This window comes from Berghia stephanieae, chromosome 7 (genome assembly GCF_034508935.2).
Source record: "Berghia stephanieae isolate SIO BIC M18660-M18661 chromosome 7, UCSD_Bste_1.3, whole genome shotgun sequence".
Classification (NCBI taxonomy): Eukaryota; Metazoa; Mollusca; class Gastropoda; order Nudibranchia; family Aeolidiidae; genus Berghia; species Berghia stephanieae.
Window position 1 is genome coordinate 29266047 of NC_088366.1, and position 15390 is coordinate 29281436.

General features: G+C 37.3%; 1 protein-coding gene across 4 annotated transcripts in view; it reads right to left on the bottom strand.

Annotated features, from left to right (window-relative positions):
* The window catches only part of LOC144977016 (calbindin-32-like), a 149132-nt gene that overhangs the window by 59729 nt on the left and 74013 nt on the right, over window positions 1-15390 (bottom strand). For all 4 annotated transcript variants that reach the window (XR_013646222.1, XR_013646221.1, XM_078921708.1 and 1 more), the window contains exons 3-4: window positions 14311-14396; window positions 5672-5761 (exon numbers count right to left, since the gene is read on the bottom strand). Coding sequence is in view for 2 of the 4 variants with exons in the window: in XM_078921708.1 (XP_078777834.1) it covers window positions 5672-5761; window positions 14311-14396 (176 nt within the window). In the remaining 2 variants the exon portion in view is untranslated. The remainder of the gene's footprint in view (window positions 1-5671; window positions 5762-14310; window positions 14397-15390) is intronic.

Below are 15390 nucleotides of genomic sequence, written 5' to 3' on the forward strand. Positions count from 1 at the left end.
AATATAAATTGTTGGCATTAGCACCCTAAAATATGATATCCATTCTCCTCAATAAAACATACAAACTCAACACAAGTCTGATTTTTCTGGCTATAAATTCAATTTTCAACATTTTAACAAACCCGACTTAATACCGTTTTGAGGCGAAGGGTCACATTTTGGTGATTGGTCATTTGTGAGAATGTAATCACCGATCTTTCACTGGGTTGGAAATTTCGAACGTTCCCAATGCCACGACGTGACCTTGGAAACGGGCATTGGAAACGATTTCGAAGTTTTAAAAATAGGAGTTCAAGAATCATATCATTGTAGCCCTCCATTGACTTCACCCCTATTATTTCTTATTAATGATGATAATGATGATGATGATGATGATGATAATGATGGTAATCATAATAGCAATAGTAATGATGATGTTGATGATAATAATTATGAGAATATCAATAATAAAAATAATAATAGTAATAATAATAATAATAATAATAATAATAACAATATCAAGAATAATAATATCAATAATAATAATAATAATAATAATAATAATAATAATAAAAATAATAATAATAATAATAATAATAATAATAATAATAATAATAATAATAATAATAATAATAATAATAATAATAATAATAATAATAATAATAATAATAATAATAATAATAATAATAATAATATATAATAATAATGGGTGTGCATTTGAGTATTCAGCGAGATAAAGAGAGATTATAATATAAGATAAATGTTACAATAAATGATTCAGTTGAGTAAACGTCAGATCCTTATATCAATATCCCTGCTATGCCCTCATTGAGATTGTTACCGCTGTTGTGGCCGTCACCTACGACATCATCATTATCAATATCGTCATCATCATCATCATCATCATCATCATCATCATCATCATCATCATCATCATCATCATCATCACCATCATCATCATCATCATCATCATCATCATCATCATCATCATCATCACCACCACCACTACCACGACCATCATCATCATCATCATCATCATCATCATCATCATAATCATCATAATCAAAATCAATATAAACTATTATTCTGATTTACAATGACGAAGCACATTCTTCTAATATTGGACGTACATTTTTTTCTTCATATATTAAGGAAATGCGTTTGCACCGATTCTGTACCTTAGTTGTACCCACATAGTTAATACATTCATAAGGATAACTTAGAGGACAAACAACATTTCTCAAATCTTGATGGACTCTATGAGTATTCTAATTTCACAAAATACGCCCACAAACCACAAGGCTTAGATGACGGTACCGTGTTTTTCCGCACTTTATATAAAGTATACTATTCCACTAAACGTTCTCAAAGTGCTTTTCAATGGGTCCCTAGCCAACATCAACACTTAACATGTAAGAAGAGAGACATGATGCTTGTAAGGTCATATTGCATTTTTTCCTCCGACGGCGACAACACTGTTAACGTACACATTTTACACCTGAGTGCGATGAGAGAATGTGAATAAAGAGCTTTTTCCAAGGACTCAACTATAATCCGCTCAGACGGGACTCGAACCCATGACCCTCCAATCTGAAGCCGAGTGTCAAAACACAAGATCGCATCGCCAGACTCTCCGAACGAAATACGCAAGAATTGTTACCAAGGTTATGTGTTTTAGTAAAAAAAAGAAAGAAAAAAAAAAACAGAACAAAAAAAACAAAACTCAACACAATTCAACCCCCCCCCCCCCAACAATACAAAAGAACAAAACAACAACAACAAAAACGAAAAACAAAATCAAAAACATAACAAACAAAACAAAACGAAGCAAAAAAAAAAAAAAACTAAACAAAAAACAAAAAAACAAAACAAAACAAAACAAAACAAAGCAAAAAAACCCAAACAAACAAAAAAAAAAAACAAAACAAAAACAAAAAACAACAAAAAACAAAACAAACAAAACAAATACAAACCCCCAAATCACTAGCTCTTCCCATCAAACCAATCGCATCAATACACAAAAACTGAGAGCAACCTTACAGTTTAGAGTCTGAAAATCTAGTAAGAACTAATCACACATCCGGCGGTCTAAAAACAATACTCTTCAACAGTCGTAACGTCACTTCCCTCGTAATGACGCATGGTAACTTAGTAACTGGCTCTAAACTATCGGAACAATGGCGGACGCCCTTATGAAATATTTCTCCGACGAGCATAAAAGCGTATCCAGAGGGAAAAAAACCCATTATAAATCTGATCATGTTTTGACTTTTACATTCTGATCACATGACATATGAAAAGTTCTAGCCAGCATGAAGAATAAAAAGTACCGATTTTCTTTGTTTAGAACCACGATGGCCGCCGTTGCTGGGCGACGTGACAACAGACTATTGAATCCAATTACAGAGAACAAAGCGACGCTGACTTTATCAATTCTATTGTTGGTAAACAACCAGCAACGTTTGTCCGAGCAGGTTGGAGTGTGTGTCATAAATCTCGTGTTTTGATAGGCCAACAATCTATTGGTTAATTCACTTCAAGAAACAACATGTATTCTCCACAATATAACAAGACTTTAACCCAAATCCATGTTTCTTGACTATTGATGCTATGCGGTTAGCCAAAAAGCTCACAGTTCGCCAGCTAGATATAACATACCAACACAAAACTATGTGTAACCTTGAGCGTTTATAGTTTCATAGGTAGAATTTAGTGAGAATTACTCATAAAAATGTCTGGCTAAAAACAATAATAAAGAGATGAGTGACGTCAATTTCATTCCATCTATAGAACGCACAAGGATGACATCATTCAGTTCTTTGTTATTGCATTCAGACTGCCGATTCGGTGAGTAGTTCTCACTATTTTTTTCAATCTGACTATACACGTTATTTTTTACACACAAATATTGTGTATTGTTACGATTAATTTGGTGAGAAGAACTGGTGAGTATTTTACATACACTCATAGCATCAATAATTACAATTTTTAGCATCCATTCCATCCCGACACGATACCAGTTTGATGCGATAGGTCACATATAAAGCAAAAAAAAAAAAAAAAAAAATTCTGGTCAAAATTATGAAAAACGCATTCTGTCATTCTGTGCCTAATAATATTATCTCCTTGACGACAAGGAATCTAACATCACTTCTCGTATTATCTCCATCTTGTTATTATTCTATTTATTTTCCATCGAATCATTACGAGGTTTTATCTTGTGGATCTACGGAAATGAACTCGGTACTTCTTTCGTAATGTGACGAAACACATTAATGTAATTTTTTGGCCAGAGATTCTTCAATTCAAATGTCGATAGATTATTAAAATGTCCCTCAACTGGTGAAAAAGTCTCAAACCAGACACTTCTTAAAGACAAACTTGACACTTCTTAAAGACTCAAATCTGACACTTCTTAAATACTCAAACCTGACACTTCTTAAAGACTCAAACCTGGCACTTCTTAAAGACTCAAACCTGACACTTCTTACATACTCAACCCTGACACTTCTTAAAGACTCAAACCTGACACTTCTTACAGACTCAAACCGGACACTTCTTAAAGACTCAAACCTGGCACTTCTTAAAGACTCAAACCTGACACTTCTTACATACTCAATCCTGACACTTCTTAAAGACTCAAACCTGACACTTGTTACAGACTCAAACCTGACATTCCTTAAAGACTCAAACCTGACACTTCTTAGAGACTCAAACCTGACACTTCTTAGAGACTCAAACCGGACACTTCTTAAATACTCAAACCTGACACTTCTTAAAGACTCAAACCGGACACTTCTTAAAGACTCAAACCTGACACTTCTTATAGACTCAAACCTGACACTTCTTAAAGACTCAAACCGGAGACTTCTTAAAGATTCAAACCTGACAATTTAAAGATGTGTCAAGTTTAAAATTATTTGACCAGTTGATGATTATTTGAATTGATTGTGCGGCTATATGGTCTAGTGGTATGACACTCGCTTTCAGATCGGAATGTACTGGGTTCGAGCCTCGCTCGGCGAATAGTTGAGTCATTGGAAAAGGCTCTTTACTTATACTCTCTCACCGTACTCAGGTGTAAAATGAGTACCTGGTCGTTAACAACGTTGTCTCTGTCCGAAAAAAAATGTAATATCTCCTACCAGGCATCTTGTCACGTCTTACATGTTAAATGTTGCTGTTAGCCCAGGGACCCCTTGAAAAGCGCTTTGAGTACGTTTAGTGGATATTGCGCTATATAAAAGCTCAAGTATATCAAGTATTAACAATTGAAGTCAAAGGTATCTGGCCAAAATATAGATAAAAAAGTGTTTTGTGCGAGTTTGGCTGATTTGTCGATCGTTTGTTTGTTTCCGTTGTTCTGTTTACATTGTCATATCAAATGGAAAATTGGATTTTGAAATAGATAAGGGAATCTGTCTACTCCTCCCACTCATTTATTTCCCCCTTCTCCCGTCCCATCCCAACTCCCAAACCCCCCCCCCCCCCCCCCCCCAATCACCCCGTTCGCATCTTCGTGTTTCTCTTTACCTCTAACTACTCTTCTACCATTACCATCATCACCACCATCCCCACTCCTACTCCTATTCCTTCTCTAGCTGTTTATGTTCCATTCCCGAACTCCTCCATGCTCCCCTACCCCCCTTTTATAACTATATTACCTTCTTGATTACCATTTTATTTACCACTTCATGTTTGTCTCTTTAAAAAAAAAGCGTCGTATTCACCAATTATTTAATTGAAGACACATTATATTAACAAAGGCAAAAAAAACAAGCAAACAAATACAAACCAACAATCAAAGACTGGAAAATCTCTAAAGCACCCCCATCCCCCCAAAAAACCCACAAAAGATTAAACAAAACAAAACAAAACAACCCTCTCCCCCCAAACACCCCAACCCTTTCCAAAGAAAAAACAGCAATTGACGAACAAAAAAAAAAAAGATCCCCCCCCCCAAAACAAAAACAAAAAACAAACAAACCAAGAAACAAAAACAAAAACAAAAAACGAAACAAAACAATGAAAAAAAAACAATCAGAAAAACAATAACAAAACAAAACAACCTGTTTCTTTTTCATCAAATCCTTTTATTTCATTCTCTATTACATCTCCCTCCCCGTCCATCCTTTTAGAGATATCACAATCCAAATTATCTCCCTTTTATCCTCTCATTTTCCCCTCCCTACCCCCACCTCTCTCTCTATGTGTTTGACAATAACATTTGGTAATATATAAAGACAACACAATACACACACGCACACACATACACACATACACACACACACACACAAATCTTGTCTTGTTGTTGTCCCAGGATTGATCCTCTGTTTCTTATACCGGAGTTCGAGCTAGCTTCTCGTGAAGATGTGTAGGATGGGTAATTCTCCATTCTTGACCCAACACTGACTCAGATACAGAACATATGGAGTTCCATACTTCTCAAACTTACTGCGCACACAAGATTTTATCACTATATTTTTGTGTATGGATAGTGATTATTCGCACGAGTTTTCAGGCCAAATGTTTAAATACGTGTTTTTTTTTTTTTCCAGTCAACGGCACTTAACTAGTAAAAGAAGATTCTGCAAATCTATAAGTTGAGGGTCGTTTTGAATTATCGGTAGTAAATGTTTTGTGGCCAAATGAAAAATAAAATTGGCATTGTACAGCAGTATACGCCACCTACCTCTGTAATGTCAATTTTTCCATCCTTGTTCTCATCAAAAGCACTCAAAATAGAAGATCTGGCCTCTTTCAAAGCTGCCTGGGAAACCACCTGTACACCAACGAGAAAAGGAAATAGAAATTGAAGACATTCATTACATATATACGAACATAGTCATTTGGGGGTCCCGACAGCTCAGTTGGTAGAGCACTCGCTTTACACGCAAAGGGACCGAGATCGATCCCGGGTGCAGTCGAGGTTTTTTTCTGACCCCCTGTGAATCAGTATCTGAGTCTTTTAGATTTGGCGGAAAGTACTTTGCGATAGACTAGTGTATTATCCAAAGGATAGCAACTAATCGCTATTGCCGTTTCACGCTATAGAAACCGGGATAAACTCCGGCTCCATGGGTCGATGGCTCTGAGGGACCACTACTACTACTACTCCTTATATAGCCCATTGCCAAGAATTCACGATGCTCAATGCGCAGTATTCCAACACATTTTAAAATTCCTTTAACAGGCCACATGAAACCAACAAAGTCTCATGTTTGAGAGTTGTTTTTGTTGTTGTTGCCAGGATGAAGGTCATTTAAATACATTGATATTTGAAGGACGAGTTTTTTTGGACCAAATTTCTAAATACGAGTTTTTCTAGAGTACGGCTGATCACTGGTTATACTCTGCTATATAGATGTGCATCTTTATTTATTTATTTATTTATTTGATTTTCCTACCTTTATAATTTTATAAAGACACAGTCAAGCATATAATATAGAGTCTGATATCGTGTCTAAGATATGAATACAACAGCTTGTGGAAAATATCATTTATTGATTAGAAAATCCATTTATTTCTAAATATCTCCCAATCAATCGCTTAGTGACGTCACATATGGCACGTGTTGTAATTAACTAGTTATGAATTACTCATGGCTGATAAACACATTTAAAGAAAAATGGGTTGGGGCCAGCCGTACATTGACAAAAAGTCTTTTTTTTTTATTTTGGCTAGATATTGCCTTTCCTAATTTTGGCTACAAATTGTCTTTCTTTATTTTGTCTTGTAATTAACTAGTTATAAATTATCCATTTTGATTAACACCTTGAAAAAATACGAACGTAACATAGACAACGTCTTTTTAAAATTTTGGCCAGTTTCATGATATTTGGAGAGAAATTGTTTTTCTTAAGTTTGGCCAGAAATTGTATTTGTTACTTTTGGCCATAAATATTTTAATCTAAACATCAATTAAACTAAGATATCTAACTCTCAACTTTTCAAAAAATTAACTGAAGTAATTGTTTTCTGGCCAAAACGATAAAAATGAGTTTATTACTTTTTGGCAAGTTAAGGGTTATCTCTGGCCAAAATAATCAAATGACGGATTGTCAATATTTGGCAACAAAGTGACTGGATGTCAGCTTTATGAATGATGTCACATTTTTACATGTCTCATTGAGAGACGAAAATTGATCTTGTAAAAACCAAATGGGAAAGATAAATTAATTAATTTGCTTTCATTCGGGAATCACGGAGTATCGATATTTTGAGTATTGGGTTAGTGCTTCATCATTATAGAACAGTAAAGTTTGCTGCCCCAAACGTAAACAAAGGTCGAGAAGCACATGGCAAACCACATGTTCCTGTCTTGACAGCTCACGTTCCAATGTAAATAATAGAAAGAAAATAACCTTTAAAATTTGGCTGTTAGGTGGCAAAAGAAACACATATTCATAAATACTCGATCATGCATCAAATAATGTCTAGATATGGATATTTTATGGAACAAAAGGTAAAATTTATCAAAAGTTACGTCTATCTATTTTTAGACCAGAGCAAATTATTGCGCTGGTATGAACAAAACGAGAATTATTCGGAGCCTGATTTTCAGAATAATTTAGTCTTATATTATTTTCTGCAACTGTTAGATTTTATGTAAACATATTTTCAATACTGAAAGTGTATTGCCTACAACTCAAACTACAAAATTGGGAGACCTATATTGGGCGTAAATTATTCCGGTCCCTAACGGAAATCACTAGCAACTTGTTATTGTTTACGTTTGGGGCAGCAAACTTTACTGTTCTATAGCCATCATTATCGTCACCAACATCACCACCAGCAGCACCACCACCAGCACCACAACCAGCACCACAACCAGCACCACCACCACCCCCACCACCTACACCACCACCACCACCACTATCATCATCATTATCATCATTATCATCATCATCATCATCATCATAATCATCATCATCTACATAACCAATTGACAATCTAATAGTTGTTGGTGTTGACTAACGTTTTGAGCTGGGAACATTCCCTATTCTGCTGTACTCTGAAAAAAAAAACAGGTATTGAAAATTTTGGCCAGAAAACTCATCCTTCAATTATCGATCGATTGCAATGACCCTCACCTCTCCAAAGACTCTCAAACCTGAGACTTCACAGAAGTCCCAGTTTGGAGAATTTTTGACAAGATGAGGATTATTTTAATCAATCGATATTGGAAGGACGAGTTTTCTGGCCAAATTTTTTAAAACACGTTTTTTCAAATTTCAGAGTACGTACGGCAGTATGTATTAGTGCCGCGCTGAGGACCGGACCGAGGACCGGTCCCACGGTCTTTTAGCTGTGAACCGTGGTCTGGTCCCAAAGAGGAAGACCGCCGGCGGTCCTCACTTCTTATCACCTTTCAACGGTCTGGCGCCATACTACTTCCCCAGCGATTCGTTGCCTCGGTCCTTTGCCTATCTTCCACCAATCACCACCCATCCCACTTAATTAATCGCACCCACCCCCCTTTGCCATACACTAAACGACACAGACGACCATAGAGGCAGACGACCACCTCCCTCCACTCCGCAAACCGCCCTTTCGTGTGTGAGATGGGGGAACAGGAGGCGCACGCCTTGGACGATTCCATTATACGGGGTAAATTTCAAAATTTACTACACCATAATGATCGCAATGACAATGATCTATGATGAAGGCATGACCCCTCTTCTCTAATGGGTCATTGTTTGAAATGTATGTGACTACTAAAGATGTGTGTGTGTGTGTGTGTGTGTGTGTGTGTCTCAAACCTAGCAAGTTGCAAGTCTGATTTTTTGTTTTCTTTTGTCCATCTCTTGTCGCCACTCCTTTCTATCGCATTGTTGTCATTTAAAATAATACAATAATATTAAAATTTCGTTTGGTGTTTTAACTAATCAAATAATATGAGTTTCATTAGTTTCTTCCTTCCAAAAAAACCAGTTATAACGTCTGTATTTTTAAAAGGTCCAATAGAATATTTGGGGACCCCGATAGCTCAGTTGATAGAGCACTCTCTTTATACGCAAATGGCCAGAGATCGATCCCGGGTGCAGTCGAGTTTTTTTCTGAATCCCTGTCTACTCAGCAGTGAATGGGTAGCTGGGTTTGTTAGATCTGGCGAAAAGTCACCATCGACCCCACTTATTACTTATTACTTATTACCGCATCCACCCCCTCTTATTATAACTTCACGTCTCTCTCTTACTCTTCAATGCTCGCTGCCCTCTCATGTGTGTGTGTGTGGGGGGGGGGGGGGGGGGGGGGGGTAGGAGTTGCGTGTGTGTATAAACGCCACGAACAACTCGATCAACGCCTTGGGTGATTCCATTATCTCCGTTAATGGGGATAAATTTCAAATTTTATTCACGCTAAATTATCGAAGTAACAATGAAGTACTGTGATCAAATAAAGAAGGCATCACCCCTCTTCTCTAATTAGGTTACAATTTGAAATGAGTGTGACTACTCCGTGTGTTTTACTCCTGTAGACCACGGTTTTCATCGTGTAGCGGTCTTTAACGGTTCAAGAATGAACGATCCCATGGTCCCAAAGGTCAAAACGGTCTCTCAAGAATGTTCAATGTCGAAAAGGACCGCCGGTCCTAGGACCGGTCCTTGCGGTTTTCATTTCCCAGGGACCGTAGGACCGTGGTCCTTAAGCTTGCCAAGGACCGCCTCGCACTAGTATGTATGTTGTTCATTTTTTTCCCCTCAGAAAAAGCTGTGATATTCATTTTCTCTCAATACATTTTATAGTCCATAGCTCCCAGCAATTTAGCTTGCACTTTAACTTGCATCAAATATTCATCTTTATCTCTCTTCTCAGTTTTTTTTATCGACCAATAAAACATATTACATTATTGTGGGGCTATGTGAGTGGTCTTGTGGTATGACACTCGCGACAAGACCGGAGTCCAGGGTTCGAGGTCCCCTCTGAGCGAGTGGCGGAGCATAGTTGAGTCTTTGGAAAAGGCTCTTTACTCATATTCTCTCATCGTACTCAGGTGTAAAATGAGCACCTGGCCCTTAACAGGGTTGTCTTCGTTAAAAATTGTAATTTCGCCTAAAGACATGTATCGTCCTACATGATAAGTGTTGCTGTTGGCTATGGACCATATTTAAAGCGCTTTGAGAACGTTTAGTGGAGATTGCGCTATATGAGATCTCATTTTCAGGTCTAAATAAAAAGCTACTGAAAAGATGCAGTCACTGCCTTTATTTATCTAAAATTAAAATTCTCTCATAATCATTTCTGGTTTCAACTCTTTAGTCTACACATACAAGCATACACTCACACACATACACAAACACACACACACACACACACACACACACACACACCACTCACATATATTCAGCATTTTTAGTGAAAACGTGAAGATATCTTAATTTCAGTACATACGTTTTTGTGCCGTACATCGATAGAGCACATAATTTGTAACTCAACTTCCCAAAACGGTATTACGTCGGAATGGATCGGACTCCGAAAAAAATTTTTTGAATTAAAATGATGAAAATATGAATTTCAATTTTATTGCATTGTAAGGCATTGCATTGCTGGAACGAAGTTGACGTCACTCAGCTCTTTTTTATTATTTTTAGACAGCCTGTTGGTGATAAGTTATAACTAAATTATATCAATCAGACTATAAACGTTGGAGGTTATGCACAGTATTGTGTTGTTATGTTAATTTGGCCTACGGAAGTTGTGAGTATTTTCCCCGCATAGCATCAATTTTTTTCCCCCGCCACGAAGAAGAAAAATCAACCCCAAGTTTCATACTTGGAGCTATAATAACAATTTCCAGCGGCTCATTCATCCAGACATGACACCGCTTTGAGACGGCGGGTCACATTTGTCACCTGTCGTGCGTCTAGTGGTATGACCTTCGCTTTCGGATAGGAAGGTCCTTGGAAAAGGCTCTTTACTCACATTCACTCACCGTACTCAGATGGAAAATGAGTACCTGGTCGTTAACAGCGTTGTCTCTGTCGAAAAAAAACCCTGTAATATCGCCTAACAGGCGTCATGTCTCGTTCTACATGTTAAGCCCCCCATAGACGCCGACATCCGCTGATAGCGGGACGGATGACCTATCGCTGTGACCCGATCCCTGCGTTTATCGCAGATGATTTTTGCCCACATACGGGGAGATATTTTTTTGAGGCGATCGGCGATCGGGGGCGTGGCAGTATAAAAAAGTGGACAATTTTTTTTCGGATTTTCGCTGTTTTCACGTCGGATTCATGATCAGCGTCAATTTTACAATATGTTTGATACTAAGAACTGTGTGTTTACTCCAAAAATTGGTGAAATTAGAAATAAATTTTAATTAATAGTGAGGCTACGATCCCAGTTACTGTCATTATTCTATCTTTCGTCTTGCGCACAATAGTGATTACTTCTCACTAAATTATATCAATTAGACTGTTGAAGGAACGAAATTGACATTATTCCACTCTTTGTTATTGTATTAAGGCAGTCATTTTGGTAATTAGTTCTCACTAAATTATATCAATCAGACTTTTAACGTTCAAGGTTACTCGTAGTTTTGTGTGACGGTACGTTATTTCCGACTGGTGGATGTTGTAAGCATTTTACCTAAACTCATAGCATCAATAACCGTCCAAGATATTCGCATCATATGTAGCAATAGCTATAATAATCTAACATGTCGAGAGAGAGAGAGAGAGAGACAGAGAGAGAGAGAGAGAGAGAGAGAGAGAGAGAGAGAGAGAGAGAGAGAGGAGAGGGGGGGGGGGGGGGGGGGGGGGGGAGAAAGAAAGAGAAAGAGAGAAAAATTTACTTGCGCTATATATACCGCTATATTCAATAAAGGTGCTCAAATCACTTTATAAGGGTCTTTGGCCAACATAAAAACATGTTAGACGAGACATGACTGTTAAGCGATATTGCAATTGTTTCCCGACAGAGACGACGCTGTAAACAGCGAGGTACTCATTTTAATAGTGAACAAGGTGAGAGAATGCGAGTAAAGAGCCTTTTCCAAGGACTCAATTATGCGCCACTCAGAGCGGGAATCGAATCCAGTACCGTCCGATCCAAATGCGAGTGTCATTTCACAAGATCACATGCATAGCCGCACAAAAAAGTGATGAGAGAATAGATTCATATGTATTGAAGGAGGAGAGAGCGGATGGAGTGAGTAAAGTTCTTGGATATTTATAAAAGGAACCAAATTGACGTCACTCATCTCATTGTTATTGTTTTTAGACACCCATTTTTATGATTAGTTCTCATTAAAATATATCAGACTATAACGTTCAAGGTTCCATGTAGATCTTTGGGCTGGAGTGATATTTCTGGCTGGCGGACTTGTGAGTATTTTAATTTAACACAGAGCATCAATAGAAGGAATGAATTTGACGTTAGTCAACCCGTTGTTATTGCTTTTAGACAGCATTTTATAATTAACTTATCACTAAGTTATATCAATCAGACAATGAACGTTCGCGTTTGCAGTTTTGTGTGTTAATATGTTATACCCCGATGGAGATGTCGTGAGTATTTTTCCAATACGCATAACATCCATACATTTACAATCCGATTTAAGTTTAAAAGCAACGTAGACCACGGAAATTTTTCCATTTTGTGGACAATAAAGATTTGTTATTTATCGTCATTATTATTATTATTATTATTATTATTATTATTATTATTATTATTATTATTATTATTATTATTATTATTATTATTATTATTATTATTATTATTATTATTATTATTATTATTATTATTATTATTATTATTATTATTATTATTATTATTATTATTTATAAAACAAATCGACAGTGTTCCCGTGGCAGGTTAAACGGGTACTCCTCGGACTACTCGCATTCGCACCCCCCCCCCCCCCAACCACCACCGCCACCCCACACACGCACACAGCTCTTTTTTTTAGGGGGGGGGGGAGTTGCGGGGGGGGGGGCGTTGTTTGTAGATTATAATTCAGGGTTACAATGCCCACCCCTGTCATCACTTAGTCAAGGCTTTTTGGCATCTGCCAATCCCAAATGTCTGTGTCAAGGTCGACCGTCATGTCGCGACAACGGGTGAGGAGGAAAAAAAAATAAATAAAAAAGAACTGGCATATTATTATATCATTACATTGAAAATCATGAAAACTATTTTTTATTTTGTATGAACGAAACTTTTGCCATCTACCTCTTCCTGGCGCAACATTTATAAAAATATTATTAAAAAAAATAATAACACAGCATTTATTTGGCGCAATATCCACGTGCTCAAATCGCTTTACAAGGGGTCCCAAGGCAACAGCAATATTAAACTTGAAAGACAAGACATGACGCCTGTCAGGCGATGGGACATTTTTTTCCCAACAAAGACAACGAACGGTCATGTACTCATTTCACACCTGAGTACGGTGAGAGAATGTGAGTTAAGAGCATTTTCCAAGGACTCAACTCTGCACCACTCAGAGCGGGTCTCGAAACCTGAACCTTCCGATCCGAAAGCGAGAGTCATACCACTTGATCCATCACAAAACAGGGAGGGGCCCTGTTCTGTCGGCCAAATAGCCTCAATATTAATTAAAATTTATTTCTAATTTCATCAATTTTTGGAGTAAAAACATAGTTCTTGGTATCAAACCTATTGTAAATTCGACGCTGATCATGAATCTGACGTCAAAATAGCGAAAATCCGAAAAAAATTGTCCAATTTTTTATACTGCCACGCCCCCGATCGCCGATCGCCTCGAAAAATATTAAGCAAAGCGGGCTTTGCGAGCGATGGACCGTACCTAGGTTTATCAGCCAGGTATTTGGCCACACACATTGCGTTTTCACCCCGGTTTGCCTGATCGTGGTTCGGACGCCTATCAAAACCGTGCGTGTATGGAGCCTTTTACATGTTGCTGTTGGTCAGGGAGCCCTTGTAAAGCGCTATGAGTACATTAAGTGGAGATTGCGCTATATAAAAGCTCAAGCTTAAGTTTAAAACAATTTTATGTCGGGATGATTTAGAAGATGAAAATTGAATGAATAGTCAAAATATACGGCTTTTAATCAAACTGATAATACTTTTTTTTAATAATGAGAAAAGTTCATTTTTTAAAGTTAAAAAAACCCCTCAAATCCTAGTATTTCATATATCTGATTATTTTAACTTGAAATTCCCTTTTCGGTTTCCGTTTTTATTTTAACTGAGGATAAGGAACAACAAAATTTAACTCAAAGAAAACTAAAATGTCACATATTTCTGTTCATGTTTATTTTAAAATCAATTTTTTGTATCGGGTTTACCCCGATATAATACCGTTTCGAGGCTAAGGGTCAGAAATTATTCGATACATACCTCTGGCCCCACATCCTGTGTGTTGACACTGGTTACAAGTTCAAAGAGAAATCGGTCGAGTTCCGATCCTTCAATGAAACCGTTTCCTGTGGACAGAATAGAAATCAATCAATAACAGGATTATATATTATGTCATTATTGTTTGATTCAACAACTGGGTAAATTTACTCTGAGTGGCAACTCCATAGATCCCTTTAACCATTTGACTGCTAAGTTAAAAATTTAAGAATTCGTAATTTTTCTAGGAGATAGAAATAGTAGTATGTTTTCGTCACCTTTATAGATTAACAATTTCCGCTCACTATGATTACATCATTGCCTTTTTTTCACACTGGGCAAGGGTATAGGTGACAGACAAATAGTTTCCATCCTTCTCTATCCTGAGCAAACTTTTTAAATTCGTTCCATGTCTTATCACTTCTCTGTATATCGGCTTCTTTAATTCTCATAAATTCTGTCATTGCAGAAACTCTTCGGTCGCCTTCGCTGAAAAAATAGGATTTGATTTGTCCGTCTGTGTTTCTGTAACAATGAGTTTTAAGGAAGGAGTGTTAACCCTTAGACAACCCCCAACCTGGAGGACCGGGTGACTCAAAAAGGGGGAGTCACACACCATTCAATAGTCGCCTTTTACGATCGGCTGGCTTGGCGTTGGGCTATTCTTGCACTCTTTCAGTTGAGGGACCCCGGCACCACAAGGAGGGCTATGATTACATAACATTTCAAAATCCTTAAAATTTTGATTTCCGATAATCTTTAATCACTTAGAGATGCTTATGAAGTTCTGAAGTTTGGGCCAATTTTTTTTCATAGTAGTCAGTTGGCAGGTCTAGTTATTTGGCTTAGTCCGGAAACACACGTATTTAACGATTTAAACTTGGAAAAAACTTTCAAACTTCGCGAAGTCCCATGTTTGAGAGTTTTTTACCAAGATGAGGGTCATTTAAATCGATCGGTATTTGAAGGACGAGTTTTCTGGGCAAATTTTTGAATACACGACCTTTCAGAGTACGGTATTTAACTGGATTTGAGACCGTTAATCTATTAAAGGCGTGATTCGATTTTACTCTGACGTATTCA